This window comes from Chiloscyllium plagiosum, chromosome 5 (assembly GCF_004010195.1).
Source record: "Chiloscyllium plagiosum isolate BGI_BamShark_2017 chromosome 5, ASM401019v2, whole genome shotgun sequence".
Lineage (NCBI taxonomy): Eukaryota > Metazoa > Chordata > Chondrichthyes > Orectolobiformes > Hemiscylliidae > Chiloscyllium > Chiloscyllium plagiosum.
The window spans coordinates 18,716,318-18,734,914 of record NC_057714.1 but is presented as its reverse complement, the minus strand read 5'-3'; the positions used below and the strand labels follow the sequence as shown (position 1 = coordinate 18,734,914).

Sequence of the window (18,597 nt, the reverse complement as noted above, 5' to 3'; positions counted from 1 at the left end):
TCACCTTAAAGCAGCAGAGGCATTTCTTAAGTTCGTGGCTGATCTCAGCTGATCCTCAAATCTACTTTCTGTCTGCGCTCATAATCCTCAATTCCACTGCAGTTCCAAATATCTGTCTATGGCATCCTTGAAAATGCTCAATGACTCATAATTCTTCAACTCTTTGGAATCATAAGTCTGAAGATTCACAATTCTCAAAACATATAGACAACACATAAATTGTAACCTCTGAATTATCCCAGTGCCATGTGCTAGTGAGAACAAAAATAGAAGCTAAAAACCAAAAGAATTGGGGATGTTGTAAATCAGAAACAAAAACAGAAATTGGTGGAAAAGCTTAGCTGGTCTAGCAGCATCTGTGAAGAGAAATCAAATATTTCGGGTCCGGTGACATGAGGAAGGGCTTGAGGAAGGACTTGAGGAAGGCTCACTGGACCTGAAACATTAACTTTGATTTCTCCTCACAGATGCTGCCAGATCTGTTGAGATTTTACAGAAATAACAGAAATTAAGTAGATGAATACATGTTTGTATCTTTGAATGTTATGATATTTCAAGCACTCATCAAAATATTTTTTAAAGGTTGTAAGGTTTCCCGCCTCTGCTCCCTTTCCAGGCGGTGCATTCCAGATATCCAGTGAAAAAGCTTTTCCTCAAACCTTCTCTGACTATTCCGGCCCTTAACCTAGGGCTATGCCTTGTGATTGACCGCCCAAGCAGGAGGGAACAGTTGTTCTCTATTCACCTTGTCCATACTCCTCATAATCTCATACACCTCAATCACGTCTCCCCTCAGCCTTCGCTGCTCTAACGAAAACAATCCAAGCCTATCTAGTCTCTCCTTTTCGCTCAATTTCTCTATCCCAGGTAATATCCTGTTGAACCTCCTCCTGTGTTATCATATCCTTCCTGTAGTGAGGTGACCAGAGCTGCACACAGTACCCCAGCTGTGGCCTAACCAATGCTCTGTACAACTCTAACATTACCTCCTTGTTCTTACATTCTAGGCCACAATTTATGAAAGTTAGTGTCCCATATACCTTAACGATTTATGTGCTCTGTTGATTTCAGAGATGTCTGAATAATTTCCCCAAGATCTCTCTGTTTCTTCAAGTTACCAAGGGTCCTACCATTCATCAAATACTCCTTCATCTTGTTTCCTGTTCCAAAGTGCATCACCTCATGCTTCTCATGGTTAAATACTATCTGCCACAGCTCTGCCCATCTGACTAACCCATACATATTTTTCTGCAAACTACAACCATCTTCTTCACTATTAACCACCCTACCAATCTTGATGTGCTCTGTGAACTTGCTTAACATTTCCCCTACATTTTAATCTACATCATTTATATATTTAACAACAAATATGGGTCCCAGTACTGATCCTCGTGGTACAACAAAGGACACCACCCTCCAGTCACAAACAGCCTATTACTCTACCCTTTCCGTTTTATAACTAAGCCAGTTTCTGATCCATCTCACCAAGTTTCATTCAATTCCATGTGCTTTAACCTTCTCAATCAGTCTTCCAAGTGGGACCTTGTCAAAAGCTTTGCTAAAATCAATATAAACTACATCAAATGAACTTCTCTCATCCACACACGTGATCACACATTTTCAAACAATTCTAACAATTTGTTCGGTATGACCTCTTACTCTCAAAGCCATACTGACGACCCCAATTAAGCCATGCTTCTTTCAAATGGATATTAATTCCCTCCTTCATAATTTTCTTGAAGCTTTCCTACTACTGATGTGAGACTCAGCAGACTGTAAACTCCTGGTTTATCGCTACCAGCCCTTTTGAAAAGTGGAACAGCCAAAAAGCCATCCTGGCCTGAGGAATGGCGATATTGTGTAATTTTCACTGTGCTCATGTACTTCTGTAATTGAGTACACACAACAATAAAACCAAAGTTCTAAACTGAAGGAATGCTGGATTCTTATAAGATCAGGTGTGAATAAACCATGGGTGACTGAGAGTCAATAATTTTAAATAGATCCATATCAGAGTAATGGGACGCATTCAAGAAGGAAACAAGGAGAGTACAGGATCAACGTGTTCCAATAAAGAGAGGGGTTGGGACCAACAAATCCTACATATAATGGAGTATATAGGATTGGATAAAGAGCAAAAGGGAGGCTTATGACCTCAAAAACTACAGAAGACATATAGCAGTACAGACTTCATGGGCCAAAGAGTCTCTTCTGTACTGTATAATTTTGTGACTCGGAAGGAGAAAGTTGGAAAAGGAAAGGAAGTTATGAGAGCAAAATGTTGGCATGAAAGAATAATGGCAGGTGAAATAAAGAAAAATTTGAAGTTATTTTCTAAGTATGTTAAGGGTAAAAAGATAACTAGGAAGACAGCAGAATCCACGAAGGATTACAGTGGTCATTTTTTATTATTAATTTGTGGGATGTGGGCATTGCTGGTTGAGTGGCAAAAAACTATTAATGATTACAAAAGGATACCCCAAAATTGTACTTCAATATTCTCCTTCAAAATGAAAGTATGTTTATTATTTAACAGCACTTGTTCAAAAGCATTCATCTATCATTCCTTTTTCAAAAATATTGACACACAATATATTGTAAAAGCTACACAAAACATAAGTATCTGTTCAGTGGAAAGCCACCTGGTAAACAATCCAATAAAATGTCTAATAAAATAATACGTCCTAATGCTCCAAACTAAACTTCTGGTTTGTAAAGAGAACAAAGCTGTGTTCTCCAATCGCCTTGCTTCCCTGTATTAAAGAAGTTAGAAAAGGTAATCAGCCAAATTTGTTACTTTTGACTACTTCCCACCAGTTGCTGCTGAAAAGTGGACATATATACAAGTTGCAAACAGGACTTAGCGTTGCTTTGATATCCTCACAATTGAATCAACTAATAATTTTTACTTTTTTTTAAAAAAGTGGCTGCTCATGACTGTTTAAACTTGCAAAATTGAATCTCATCAAGATAGTAACAAAGTTACAAACATGATTATAAGCACGTCGTTCAATGTTTTTGAAACTGTACATTTGATTCACTTTCTGATAATTCTTAAAAATTCTATATAACTTTATAAGCAACTATACAAGAAATTGATGCACAAATTGTATTTGCTTTTGCACAATTCAACATTACGGAAATCTACAGAATAAATTCACTATCAAATGTTACTTCTTTTTCCAGTATATGAGGAAAGATTATGACAGATCATAATTGGAATAAACAAAAATTCAAAACAGTCTGAACAAAGTACTTCTCTGAAAGTCTCGGAAAGAACTCTTTATTTAAATCCATCACACAACTCAGAGGGGAATATTTTATATTTCCTCAAAAATTGTGAAAAAACTAATGACCTAAGTATGACATAAAGCTGATCTTTAACACAGAAAATTGAATAAATCTATATTATGTGTGACGCAATACAGTTTTTATGCTCCAGCTAGCAAAAAAGACTCAATCTTGCATTGATAAAGCTTAGTTACTCATGCAAAATCCAGATGAACTTCAGGTCTGAGTGGCTTCTCTACATACATTTAATGTTTAAGATGCAGCTAGAAACGTATTTCTTGTGTCTATTGGTAAGTTTTTAATTACTCACAGAGACCAATGTTATATTTTCTGCATCAGCTAATGCATTTTTATGGTATCAGAATGAATTACATTAAACAAAGATTTTATCATTATATTTCCTTAAAAATGATGTGCTACAGGATTCTGGGTAATCCAAGATGGAGCATGGGTAAAAATTGTAATTGAGCACTACTCCCTTTTTGAAGTATTTTCAGTGATGGAGCTGATTTCCTAAAGTTTTTGGAGCAGTAATTACTGTTTTATAAGCTGGTGCACTGTTTTGGAACCTCGAAAAAAATGTCCTGAAAACAACAGCATTTTAAAAAAGGAAGAACTGAAACAAAGGAGGTACTATGTGGGAGATGTAAAAACGGAGAAGTAAACTTGCACAGCTGTGTGACTCAGCTTCACTTCTAACTGTCTCTGCTGTTTAGTTTCAAATATTTCTGGACACTGGCGGTGGTTCCAAGAAAAATAAAGAAATAGTGACATTCACAGCTGACCTTGGAGAAGGAGCTCACAGAGGGGAGCAACTAAGTGGCTTATTTTGTTTTTTAAAGAGTAATGTTACATTTTTGTTTGTAAATAGTGAGGAGAGTAGGGTTTTTAAGATTATGTGTTTTATCTGTGTCTGCATTAAAGCTTAAAATATAAAACATAGATACTAAGTTATCCTGGAGCAATGTTTTTAGAGCAGTAAGATTGTACTATTTTCTGAATCTGTATATTGTTACAAGATATTGTGCAAGATAGCATTTAGTAAAACGACATGCTCTTCCTATCGGATATGGGAAGTGAGGAGAAATTTCAATGTTACTGATTATTATGTCTGCCGGAAGTGTGTTTGGTTATGAATCCTACTGGATCGCACTGATATTTTGGAATGGCAGTTTGAGGCAATGAGGAATTTACAGGAACAAAAAGGTGTGATGGATGACAGTTTCAATATGGTAGAAAAACTGCAGATAGAGTCAGGTAGATGGGTTACCTCCTGGAAAGGTAGGAGAGGTAGGCAGGTAATGCAGGAGCCTCTTGGCTCTATCCCCATTTCAAACAAGTTTTGGAAAATGTAGCAGGCGACTGACAGCCAGGTTTCTGGTACTGAGACTGGTTCTATTGTAACAAGGGGTGCGTGAGGTTCCAAGTGATCAATATTGATGGGGGCCTCTCAAGTCAGAGGCACTTTTCTGCAGCTGATAACAAGATATCTGAATTGTGTGTTGCTTCCCTGTTGCCAGGATCAAGGATATCTTGGAGAGGGTGCAGAATATTCTCAAAGGGGCGAGGGACCAGCAGGGTGGTCATTGTACACGTTAGAAATAACGACACAGGACAAAAAAAGACCACATGCTGAGGAAAGAGTATGGGCAATTAGGCAAAAAGGTACAAAATAGGTCCTCGAGGGTCACAATATCTGGATTACTTTCTGTGGACCTAGGGAGATAGTGAGAAGAGACCAGTCTGAGACTGGTGCAGTTGGGAAAGGGAGAGAGTGAAACAGTCAGGGCAGACAGGAGCAAAGCAGAAAACGAGGTAGGACTGATAAATTAAATTGCATTTATTTCAATGCCAGAGGTCTGACAGGTAAGGCAGATGAACTCAGGGCATGGTTGGAACATGGGAATAGAATATCATAGCTATTACACAAATGTGGCACAGGGATGGATAGGACTGGCAGCTTAATGTTCCAGGGTATAGATGCAATCAGAAGGATAGAAAAGGGGGTGTTTTTAACTAGAAACAACATTATGGCTGTACAGGGAGGATATTCCTGGGAGTACATCCAGAGATATTATTTGGGTGGAACTAAGAAATAAGAAAGGGATGATCACCTTACTGGGATTGTATGGACCCCCTGATAATTAGCAGAAAATTAGAAGCAACTTTGTAAGGAGATCTCAGTTAGCTGGAAAAATAATAGGGTAGCAATTATTGAGGTTGAGGATTTTAACTTTCCAAACACAACACTATGACAGTACCAGTCTAAGGGTTTGGATGGAGAGGAATTTGTTTAGTGTGTACAAAAAAAATTTCTGACTGAGTATCTGGATGTACCTGTGAGAGAAGGAGCAAAACTCTTGGGAAATAAGGCAGGGCAGATTATTGAGGTGTCAGTGGGAGAACACTTTGGGACCAGTGATCATAATTCGATTAGTTTCAAAATAGGAATTGGATAGACCCCATCTAAAAGTTAAAGTTCTAATTTGGAGGAAAGCCAATTTTGACAGTATTAGGCAAGAATTTTCAAAAGTTGATTTGGTTGGGGGAGGGGGTAGTATTTGCAGGTAAAGAGACTGTTGGGAAGGGGGAAGCCTTCAAAAATGAGATAACCAGAGACAGTATGTTCCTGTTCAGGTGAAGGGCAAGGCTGGTAGGTGTTGGGTACTGAATGACTGCAGAATTTTGGATATCTTGTCCGCATGGACAAGTTGGACCAAATGGTCTGTTTCTATGCTGTACAGCTCTATGACTCTATTCCTAATGCACATAAATGTTTGTTTTTAAAAGTTGAAGTATAAACCGAGAGATTTAATGGAAGAAAACATCAGAAGTTCCAAGTTTACCTTTTGTTCTGATTATTTATGCATATTTATACTCATCTTACAACATTCTCATGTAAGTAGTTCTAGAAATTTCAGTGCAAATGCTAATCGTGAATATTGAGTAGAAACCTGTATTAAACTTAGAAATTATTGGACCTCTTTATCCAATATCTCACCATTTGCACAGCAGTGAAACACTTACCTCAGAGTATGCCAATGTTATTTGTTCATATAAACCTTGGTGATGGTGAATGGAATCTTCCAGATCCTGTAGTTCTGAAGGAAGCTCAACCTCTCCACAAGCCTTACACCATGAATCCACATTGCTCATGTACTAGGAAATAGAAATTCATAGTCAATGATAAATACCAGTTTACAGCATCTCGGGGAACAAATTTGTCTGCTTGATGTCACTTACTCAGACTGCATTGATTACCTGGGAGCAGATGGAAACTGCATTTTGGTGTTCTTCATTGATATTAACCACTAATTGAAGCAACACTATACAAACAGATGCCTCCATCTCAGCATTTCATCTATTCTTGCTCAAAATAAATGCAACATTTACTGGTTTTATAACATTAATCTATTCTCCCATAGCTTTACAGTAAGTTAGCATGCACTTTGTTTTACAACTTCAGGAATAAAAATTTCTGTGAAGTATAGGAATGGTTTTTTGACAGCCTATTCTTAAGCAAACAATGAATAGGTTCACATAGATCTTAATTTAAAGGCTCCAGTACTTTGCATTCCTACCTGCAACAAATGCCACTGCTCCTCACCTCATTCACATAGCCCTATATGATAATCTGTTTCAAGCATTCATGTTTTTTTTATAAACTCTCCCACACTCTGTGGAAAAGCAGTGCCATGGTCAAGCAACCAATGCACTAAAAGGCTCTCCTCACTGAGATAATTTTGGAGTAACAATCACTTATCACAAATCAAAAAAAAAAATATTCCATATTCACTCCAAAAATTTTCATCATGAAAATAAAAATCTGCACCAACACCTAGATGAGACGTTTGGATGTGCATGAAAATTTCTGCCAGATGTGGAAGGATCCTTTGGGGTCTTAGACATAGGTAAGGGGAGAGGTGTGGGTGCAGGCCTTACACCTCTTGCGGTAGCAAGGGAAGGTATCGGGAGTGGAAGGTGGATTTCAGGGGGGCATTGACCTAACGAGGGAGTCATGAAGGGATTGGTCTCTGCAGAATGCTGATAGGGATGGGGAGGGAAATATATCTCTGGTGATGGGGTCTGACTGTTGGTGGCGGGAATGGCAGGCAATAATGTGCTGTACCCGGAGATTAGTGGGGTGGAAGGTGAGAACTGGGGTGAGGTTTCAATCCTTATTGCGGCTGGAGAGGTTGGGTTTGAGGGCGGAAGTGCAGAAACTGGAAGAGATGTGCTGGAAGGCATTATTGACCATTTGGGAGGGGAAATTGTATCCTTGAAATAGGAGGCCATCTGGCATAACCTGGAGAGGAATTGCTCCTCTTGGGAGCAGAAACTCAGGTTTCCTCCCGCAATTCAAAGAAGTGAGGTCAGGTGAATTGGCTGCGCTAAACTGCCCATAGTGTTCAGGGATGTGTAGGTTAGGTGCATTAGTCAGCGGTAAAGGTACAGTAATAGGTTAGGGGAATGGGTTTGGGTGGGAAAATTTTTTGGAGTCGGTGTGGACATGTTGGGCCAAAGGGCCTGTTTCCACACTGTAGGGATTCGATGATTCATTCATTCTATCATTCATACATTGGAGGTGGAGGAATTGGGAGTAAGGAATAGCGTTTTTTCCGGGGGGGGGAGACCTGCAGTCCAGATAACTGTTGGAGTCAATGGGTTTGAAGTAGATGTCCATGTTGAGTCGGTTGCAGGAGATGAAGAGGTCCAGGAAGGGGAGGGAGGTGTCTGAGATGGTCCAGGTGAACTTAAGGTCAGGGTGGAAGATGCTTGTGAAGTTAATGAACTGTTCAACTTCCTTGTGGGAGCACGAGGTGGCACTGATACAATCATCAATGTAGCGAAGAAAAAGATGCCAATGTAACTGCTGATATTTTGTACCCTCCCCACCCTCCCTTTCAACCTCCCTTCCAACCTATCACCATCACCCCCCCACCTGCATCTATCTATCACACTCCCAGCTCCCTTCTCTCCTGCCGACACCCCATGCCCCAACATTCCTGATAAAGGGCTCATGTCTGAAACATCTTCTCCTGCTCTTCGGATACTGCCTGACCTGTTGTGCTTTTCCAGCACCACACTTCTCGACTTTGCTTAATTTGGTTTACTGTATTTCCTGCTGACAATGAGGTATCCTCTGCACGGAGACTAAATGCAGACTGGGTGACCGCATTGCAGAACACCTATATTCTGCCTGAAAAAATGATTCCAACCTTCTGTTTGCCTGCCAGTTCAACACACCGCCATGTTTCCTGACCAATATATATATCTCAGGCTTGCTGCAGTGCTCCAGTCAAGCTGGAAAAATAGCATTTCATTTTCTACTTGGGTACCCTGCAGCCTTCAGGACTCAATATCGAGTTCAATAATTTCAGGGCTTGAGCACCTTCTTTCATGTTATTCCTGCACCCCCACACATTAAGTCTTGTCATCTCAAGGACTGCTTTCACACAACCAACTCATTTTCACCCACTAATGGTCTCTATTAACAGTATTTCTTTCTCCCGACTCACCATTATCTATTTCTTTGTCTGCCCAACTGCTGTTGGGCTTCACCTTCACCTATTCTTTACGCCTTCAGCTCCAACTGCCATTTTCAGGATATATATACCAACCCTTTTCTAGCTACAATCAGTTCTGAAGAAGGGTCAATGGACCTAAAATGTTGACACTGCTTTCTCTCCACAAATTCTGCCAGACCTGAGTTTCACCAAGTATTTCTGTTTTTGCGTTAAATGTGATACTCTGTTTTTGTCCGCTGGCCAACTGTCTATCCTTTCTGCTACATTTCCTTTAGTGATTTACCTATATTAGCGTGCCCCCTTTCTGGAACCATTCAAATGTCACTTCTTTATCAATCAACTCAATTTTATTTTCTGAAAGAACTCATTGTTGGACACAATTGTCCCTTTGAAACACACATCAGGTGCTCTGAAATTTAGCATTTATTATGGCCTCTAAACCCCATACTACCAATGTCAGACTTACTAGTTGATAGACACCTGGTTTCACTTTTGCCTTTTGTAGGTAATCAGCCTAAATTAACAAAAACAGAAAATACTGTTTTCCGTGAAACTTCGATCTGGCTGTATTTGTGGAGAGGGAAACAGAGTTAAGACTGAGTTCCATATGAGTCTTTTTTAGAGCTTCCCACTAAGATATATGCTGAACCATGCACTAAAATAAACAGGATGCACATAAAGTATTCTGTTTTATCAGGAGAAATTTCCAACACAGTGTAAGTCATGACATTCGAAACATAAACTGCCCATGGACATAAAAGATTTCGCTCATTCGTGGCCTTCCCAGTAGAAATAATTTATAGATGGATCATTATGAGTAAGCCTCCAGTTCTCTGGTATTATATCCACTTTTCAAGATTAACTGAAAAACTTTGAGCAGAGCCACTTCATTTCCTCTGACATCTCTTTGCAGTATGGGACGTATACTGCCAGAGATCTTTTCTACTCAGATCTCGCTGCCTTTTTAAAAAGTTGTAATTACCCTTTTTATTTCCCCCTTCTCTCCTTGTATCCTTTTATTGCCACTACCACATCCTTTTATGATACGTAAGGCAAACCACTCATTTAGTACTGTCACTATTCTTTGATCTTCCATTAAAATGATCTTCATGTTTCATTTCAAACTGGCCCTTGGTCATTCCTTGGTCTTCTAAAACTTTATGGGTTTATAAAATCCTGCATTTTTTTTCCTGCTGACCTCAATTTGTCATAGTAAACTAAAATTAGAAATATGAGCTAAAGGCATCTTCAAGCTATTTTGAATAAGAATGCCAGGAAGATGTGTTTCACTCTGAATTTCCTTATATTACCAGTTCAACTTAATCCCAACAAAGCAGTAATCAATATTCTAAATACCAGTCCACTTTACAAAACAGTTAAACTACAGTGATCCATAAATACCTAATTACTTTAAAATGTATATAAATTAACTGCCAGCAACCTGGATTAATCGATTTACGTTTCCTGCATCATCTCTCAGGACATGGCAAGACATCACAACACGATCACACACAGTATTCAAGATGAGCCCACCAAAGCGTCATCAGTGTTAACCCAGGGGATGTCAACACCCACGGGTGATCAGCCCTGGCACATAAAGATTCAGAAGAAGCACACCTGCCTATGAGACAGAGGTGGTAGATTTATATCTAATTTGAGGGGCACCATTCAGCAAGTGCAGAGTAGTGCAAGGAAACAAACCTCCATGAACAACAACAGCACAGGGACTGAACACATTATAGGTGTCATTCTATATCACCCACTCAAGCTATTTAGCCTAATTGACCTCCTTTAGCTACAATGACAATGTGATCAGTTTGGACAGGGAGTGATAGGTCAAATGTGACAGTGTAAAAATAATCTTGATATATTTTCAGAGTTCTCAGTCATTGTATCATATAGTAATATTGTGCTGGTCAGGGACATGTCTGGATTCGAAAAGTTAACTGTTTTTATCTCCACAAATGTTGCCAGAACTGCTGAGTTTCTCCAGCAGTTTTAGTCTTTGTTTCAAATCTTCAGCATTCGCAATTTTTTGTTTTATTTTATTATGCTAAATCTGATGGTTTGGGTTAAGATAGAGCTTATGCTGTCCAGAATTGTTATGTCTTCAGTGAACATACTTAGCCTTTATTGCTTGTGTTTGTTCTGTTCAAGTTTGTAAATATTCATTAAATGTTTCAATTTAATCCTACATTCATTTTCTTACCCTTAGTTCTTGCATGTGTTATATTCTCTAAGTGAATAGGCATATATCAAGTCAGATCTAAACAAGTATCCACCTTGTCCAACATTCCTATTGGTGGGATCATAACAACAGGAATAGGCTGATAATGCCTCTGCTTTCCCAACCTGCAATATCCTACCCCTTTGGCCAGTTTGTCTTCATCATACTGACTCATTAGCAAAGATGAGTTAGTTCATAAAACTCAAGGATCTTTCTTACTTATACTGTTCTGTACCACATCAAGTTTAATGTACTGAGCTACCATAGATGTAGAATTTATTAAAAGCCTACAGTTTTGGTATATTAGTGTGGATTGAGAATTGGTTAATGGGCAGCGAACATTGAATGGGGATAAGGGGTTCTTTTCCAAGTTGGTGACAAGTAAACAGTGGAGTTTCACAAGGATCAGTACAATTGTTTACAATATATATTAATTACTTAAAGGAAGGAAATGAATGTACTATGGCCAAATTTATTAATGACACAAGAATGTGTGAAAAGGCAAGTTGTGAGAGGGATACAAACAGTTTGCAGAGATATTGAAAGTTAAGTAAGTGGACAAAACATTGGCAAATGGAGTATAATGTGGGAAAATGTTAAGCTGTTCATTTTGGAAGGAAAAAAAAGAACAATACTATTTAAATGGAGAAAGGTTGCAGAAACACAAAGGGATTTGGAGTACGTGTGTATGAAACACAGAAAGCTAGCAAATAGGTGCAGCAGTAATCAGAAGGCTAATAGAATGTTGCCCTGTAATTCAAGGGGTTTATAGTATAGGAATAGGGAAATCTTACTGCAACCGTACTTGGTGCTGATGAGACCACATCTGGAGTAATTAGTGTTTTAGCCCCCTTATTTAAGGAAAGATATCACTTCATTGGAGGCAGCAGAAAAATGGTTCACTAGGATGATCCCAGGTATGGAGAAATTGTCTCATGAGCAAAGGTTAAACAGGATGGGGATTCTACTCACTGGAGTTTATGAGAGGCGATCTCATTGAAACATCTCAGATTCTTGAAGGGATTGATAGGATATATGCTAAGAAGATGCTTCCCTTCATGGAACAGTCTAGGACCAGAAGGGATAGTCTCTGAGTAAAAGGACTCCAATATGAGACTGAAATAAGGAGGAATTTGTTCTCACAAAGGGTTGAAAGTCTTTTGAAATCCTTTCCACAGAGAGCTGTAGGGCAGAGTCTTTGTGAATATTTAAGGCAGAGAGATAGATTCTTGATCAGTTGGAGAAGAAAGGATTAGGTAGAAAACACAGGAAAGTGGAAGTGAGGATTGCCAAATCAGCCATGATCCTATTGAATGGTGGAGCAGGCTCAAGGGGCTGAACAACCGACTGCTGTTTCTGTTTCTGATGGCCTAAATTGTGTGCCTTTCATCTCCAATTCTTAAATGCACACAATTCCCAGCAAAGCAGTCTGAGTGGATAGGCAAGTCCACATGATTCTTGCCTCTTTGCTACACCTAATCTCTAAAAAAAAAAAGAGCTCTGAGTTTTCGGGCTCATTTTGTTTTCCAATGACTTAAACAAAATCAACAGGATGATTATTCTTCATTGTTAAGAGTACAAAGTATTACAATCCTTTTGAAGGCAAACCTTATGAATATCCAATTTATAATTCTGTGCTTCTATTTTTGAATCCTAGTTGGGTTTGACAGTGTGAAAAAATGTGACAATGTAACAAACGGAAAGTAATTTCCTCTTCTATAGGATTAGAGGATATAATCTCAGAATAATGGGTTGCACATTTAAGACTCTCTCAAAGGTGGTGAATCTGTGGAATTCTTTACTGCAGTGGGCTGTGAGGTTGAGGAATATTTAAGGGACTGAGATGGACTGATGCTTAATCAGGCAGATATTCAAAGGTTGTTGGAAAATGGCCAGAAAATGGAGGACTATCAGCCATGACCGCGTTAAATGGCCTACTTCTGTTCATACGTCTAAGGTCTTATATTCTTAATTAAGATACAGCAATTATGTACAGCATCGATGTCACCATGCTAGTCGACCTTTGAAATCTTAAAATCCTTGCAAAAATATGGGTTGACATATATGCTGGATATGAACACAAATCGCTGCCTTGGGTGTGGATGGTCTCCATCTTTACCATTCATTATGCGGAGTCAATTCTGCACGAGCATAACTTGAACTCCCGCTCATCTCTGCAAACAACTCATGTCATTTGCTTGATCCCTTGTGTCCTGTTATAGATAACAGAGTAAAACAGGCATCCATGGGGTGAAAAAGGCAGCTGACTACTAATGTAAATATAGCATGTCATGGTTGAAAAGTTGAGTCATTTCATATTGCACATAATTTTTGAGGCTGTAAATATAGTCATGGAACTGAAGTGGGAGATGGCACAGGGCTGGGTGACATTAGGCACACGGACACACAAGATGGCCGCTGAGCCACAAGTTGGCCACTTGACACATAAGATGGCTGCCGGACTACAATATGGAGAGAGACAGCAGAGCAAATACAGACACTGGCTGGGACCACCAGAATGCCAGCACAATGCACTCACAACCTAGTTGATTAGTTTGAGGTGGGTGGGGAAGAGAATACACATGAGTAGCGTACACTGCCTGCCGAAGTGTCTGGGTCCAGCCAATACCTTTGATAGAAATGCTAACAGTTTGATACAGACTCAATACAAAACGATAATAGCCAGGGCTGCAGTAATCATTCCTTTCAGGAAGAGCGATTAGCGGCCAGTACTACAGCAATGGACTTCCGCGCAGACATTGAAAGTGATTAGGTCTGTGCTTAAACCGACAACGACCACGCTGAAATTAACAAAGGCTGTGCTGGAACTGACAATGACTGTACTGAAACTATTAATGATTCTGCAATGTTTACAATAAACAAATCATGTTACAAAGACAATAACCTCATCACTGACCTATTGCATTACAAAATGTATAAAAGTGTCTTGACATGTGCTCCAGCTTGAGAGAAGACATGCAGCTGACCACTGTGTTGTTGGTGTCTCCCTCTCTCCTTGGAGCTCCAGTATTTCCTTGTACAATAAACTCTGTCGTTGAACCCCAACTCTAACTCTGAGGCTGGTGATTTTCCCCACAACAGTACAATGACTTGACTTACACATCACAATCAACAGTATTTAAACTGACAATATCACTACATCAGATTTTTTACCACTTGAATACAAGATGCCTTGGTCTTCTGATCAGGACATTTATTAAACAGAAAACAGATATTCTACAAACAGCACCCACAATTAGATTAGATTAGATTAGACTCTCTATAGCATGGAAACAGGCCATTCAGACCAACCAGTTCACACCGACCCTCCGAAGATGAACCCACCCGGAACCATTTACCTCTGACTAATGCACCTAACATGGTCGTTGTCAGTTTAAGCACTATGGGCAATTTAGCATGGCCAATTCATCTGACCTGCACATCTTTGGACACCTGGAGGAAACCCACGCAGACACGGGGAGAATGTGCAAACTCCACACTGACAGTCACCCGATGCTGGAATCGAACCTGGGACCCTGGTGCTGTGAGGCAGCAGTGCTAATCACTGAGCCACCGTGCCGCCCCAATGTCAAAATACTTTATACTGATGTCAGGAAATTTGTAAAAGAGAATTTATCTATGTGAAAATATGTTCACAAATCAGTTAATATTTGGTTATGCTATATAGTGCAGTTTTTTTTATTGATTTCTTCAGATATGACATCAGAAATCCATAGTAGCTGTGATTAGTGTTACACAACAGTTATGGAGAATGATGTCATGCAGCAATATTTCAAAAAAGCACTGAAGAAATCTTCTACCAGTAAAATAAACAGATGCGAAAGCATGATCTTATTTTGACACCAGTGCTGTACTGAAGGTCTGACTGCTGAAGATGCGTTAAACTAGAATCTAGTCTGCCTTCTCAGGTTGACAGAACAGATCCAATGAACTATTCAAAAAGGAAAGTTCAAGCAAATATTCAACATAGTGATTTTTGAATTTCTCTCCATACAAAGAAGGACACCACTTTGACTGGGATAACACACACATCCTAGGACAGGCAAAACAAAGACACGCATGAGAATTCTTAGAGACATGGTATTCTAACCAGAACTCCATCAATAAACACATCGACTTAGATCCTATGTAGCTTCCCTTGAAAGCTACACCCACCTTAAGAAACCAAGATCTATAAACAGAGGTAGGACATATCACCAGCGCTTCACCGGAGACTCTCACTGAAGATGTTACCTAGTGTGGTGACGAAACATCTGAAAACAAATCTTCCAGCTCAGCGAGCTAACTTGCATTCTTAATATTCAATATTTTAGGCATCATCGCTAAAATTGTTTATCTGGTCCTTCACATTGTTGCTTGAGGAACAACGTTATCAGCAAATTTATAGATACATTTTTCTACTTTAGAACATTGGCTGTATTAGTTGCAATGCACTTTAAGATGCCACAAAAACATCAAATGCATGCAAATTATTTCTCAAAAGAGGAAGAAAAAGGTCCTGAAGTGCTCAGACATGCTATGAGAAACTAAACAGATAGCACTAAGACAGAGAGCTAATCAGTTCTTTTATTTGATTTACATGTAAACAGAAACATTTCAAATACAGTTGCAAGTGCCAACAAAAAGAATAATCAACCAACAATTCCATGGCACAACTTCAATGTGAAATATGCCAAGAGAAGGAGGAATAAAAATTTCAACCAGCACAAGGACAAAAATAATTCTTGACACGGAAAAATACACCAAATAAACTTTTAGCATGTGCAGGGGAAACAAAAATATGTAAATGTTTAAGAGATATTTAGAAGCTGTGCAACAAGAATTAAGGTTTATTCTACTGATGAGTTAAGATAAACATCTAGCCTGCTATTTTATCTTTATTTATGTTACGATCATCTCAGACCTGCAACATTAATGCCATTAAATAGGTGTATTAAGTATCTTGGCCACGTTTACAGGAACTATCATATAAATGTCATCTAGCTGACTATGATTTAGATACAATAGACTTAGCATAGTCATTGGCAATTGTATTCTATTGGCAAAGTGGGTTATTAAGTCAAATAAATTAAATCTTTGCAATCAACAACAACAAAATGACAGATGTCACCTTAAAATCACTTTAGTGGGATAAAATATTGGATACTGAGCCTGTTGCTTCACTGGTATTAGATAGCTCTCATGACATCGATCACAGTAAGTCACATGTGTTCATCAAGATATAAGCATTCATCTTCAAATGCAAACCATATAATTCCATTTTTAATTTAATAATTGTCTATAAAAAATGTCATAAAATTTAACCTGTGAATAGGCATACTTTTTTTATTGACTCGTCTTCGCATCCAACAGATCATCCTTAAACACTTCTGCCAATTCCAACTAGATCCCACCACCAAGAACATCTTCCCCTCCCCTCGCCTCTCTGCCTTCTGCAAGGAGTGCTCCCTTCGCCACTCCTTGGTTCACATCACACTCCCCACCAATTCCCCCCCCACCCCCGAACCTCCAGTACCTTCTCTTGTAACCGTAAAAGATGCAAAATCTGGCAGCACACCTCCATCCAGGGTCCTAAACAGTACTTCCAGGTGAGACAACGGTTCACCACCTCTCCTCCAACCTAGTTTACTGTATCCAGTGCTCCCAATGTGGTCTTCTCTACAGAGGTGAGACCAAACGTAAACTAAAGGCACGTTTCGCTGAATATCTCAGCCAGGTGCACAAGGGCTGACTTGCCTCCCAGTCACCGCCCATTTCAATTCCCCTTCCCATTCTCTCTCCAACATGACCATCCTCGGCCTCCTCCATTGCCACAGTGAATCAGACTGCAAATCAGGCAACAACACCTCTTTTTCCACCTGGGGCAGCCTACAGCCTGGACATTGAGTTCTCCGATTTCAAATAACCTCCCTTCCCAACCCCTAATTCCCTTTTCAGCCCCTCCTCCTCCCTTCCATTCCACTTACTGACCCTTACTTCCAGTCACCAATCGGATTCATTCCTCCCATCAACTAGTCAGTTCGTACCCTCTACCTGTGTTCACATATTACTACCTCACCACTCTACCCCTCTCCCCACCCAAAAGCTCTCCCCCACTCTCCCATTATTTGCAGCTCCCCTAACCTCCAACCCCAGTCCTGAAGAAGGGTTATACCCGAAATGTTGACTTCACCTCCTGATGCTGCCTGACTTGCTTATGTTCTTCCAGCCTCCTGCTTGTCTACTTTGCTTCAATTATATGGCAACATTCTATGTTTCAAGTCTCAGGATTATTTAACAATTTTTTTTCACAGACAGCATTAACAATGTTTATTTTAAGTATATTTTCAAAATGTTTAAAGTACTGTACAAATGGTGAATATAATAAATGAATATTTTAAATCAAAAGTTACCTTATGAAAAAGAGATTTCAGTTCTTATAATTAGTCTCCATTAAATCAGTAATAAGAAATAAGAATAGTTGAGACAAAAATTCACAAGAGGGGCCTTACTTAAAACAGAAAGATAGTCAGATTTGTTGCAAGAAAATGGAAATTTTATTGAGGTGAAGACAGCACAAATGCTGATGGGCGATAGTAGATGTCAACTTACTTAAGGCAAAAATAAGCTACAAGATGAAAAATTGGTGAAAAAACTCAACAGGTTTGGTAGCCTCTATGGAGAGAAAACAGGTTAACGTTTCAGGTCCAGTGACCCTCAAGAATTGATTGTAGCTAGGGAAAGCTGGCATATATGTTGAAGGTGGTGGTGGTACCTGTGCATGAGTAAAGGATTAAGAGATCGGGCAAGACAAGCCTGGTGGACAAAAAGACAACTAGGCAGACAAATTATTGAAATTGATAATAAGTCCTAAGGGTCGCACAGTCCCCAAGTGGAAATGAGATGCTGTTCATCCAACTTGTGCTGAACCTCATTGGAGCACTGCAGCAGGCCTGAGACAGAAATATCGACCAGGAAACACTGTTTGTTGAAGTGGCAGGTGTTACGACATGAGGTAAACCCTCCTGCTTAACTTAAACCAGCAACACAGAAAAGGTTTGTCCCATGCAGTAATCTGTGAAAATCCAAGAGTCCAAGAACTATTTAAAGTAAAACTTAACTTTATTTCTTAAAGAATAACTGAGAATAATTAACTAACAACTAGTTACAACTGCTTCCTCTAACCCATATTTTACTTTCCCCTCTACAATACTCGTCCAATAAAAATTCCCCGATTCAGATTTATAAAACAAAACTTATCTCAAAACCAGACAGCTTTAGGTTCTTCTCTGTATTCCTGTCTTCTTTTCTCCTCTTTGGGGATTCTGCTTCACAGGTTACTGATCGATAAAGGTACCTTTAAGAGAGCTATTTTTCAGGCAGTCTTTACATGTTGGTGGCTTGGCAGTTTTCCTCCCAATTGTTCAACTTTCCTGGTCTTATACCCCAAAGCATCGGATTGTGTCTTGGGTTTTAAGATTGTCAATAAAGTAAATTCAAACTGGATTGGAGTTTGGGTTTTTTGGGGGTTTAATTTAAACTGACTGGCCT

The 18,597-nt window shown here is 39.3% G+C and overlaps 1 protein-coding gene across 1 annotated transcript in view; it reads right to left on the bottom strand.

Moving 5' to 3' along the window:
• The window catches only part of LOC122550233 (triple functional domain protein-like), a 561,659-nt gene that overhangs the window by 294,908 nt on the left and 248,154 nt on the right, over window positions 1-18,597 (bottom strand). Inside the window, exon 8 of the mRNA XM_043690993.1 lies at window positions 6,319-6,450. Within this exon, the coding sequence (XP_043546928.1) occupies window positions 6,319-6,450 (132 nt within the window). The remainder of the gene's footprint in view (window positions 1-6,318; window positions 6,451-18,597) is intronic.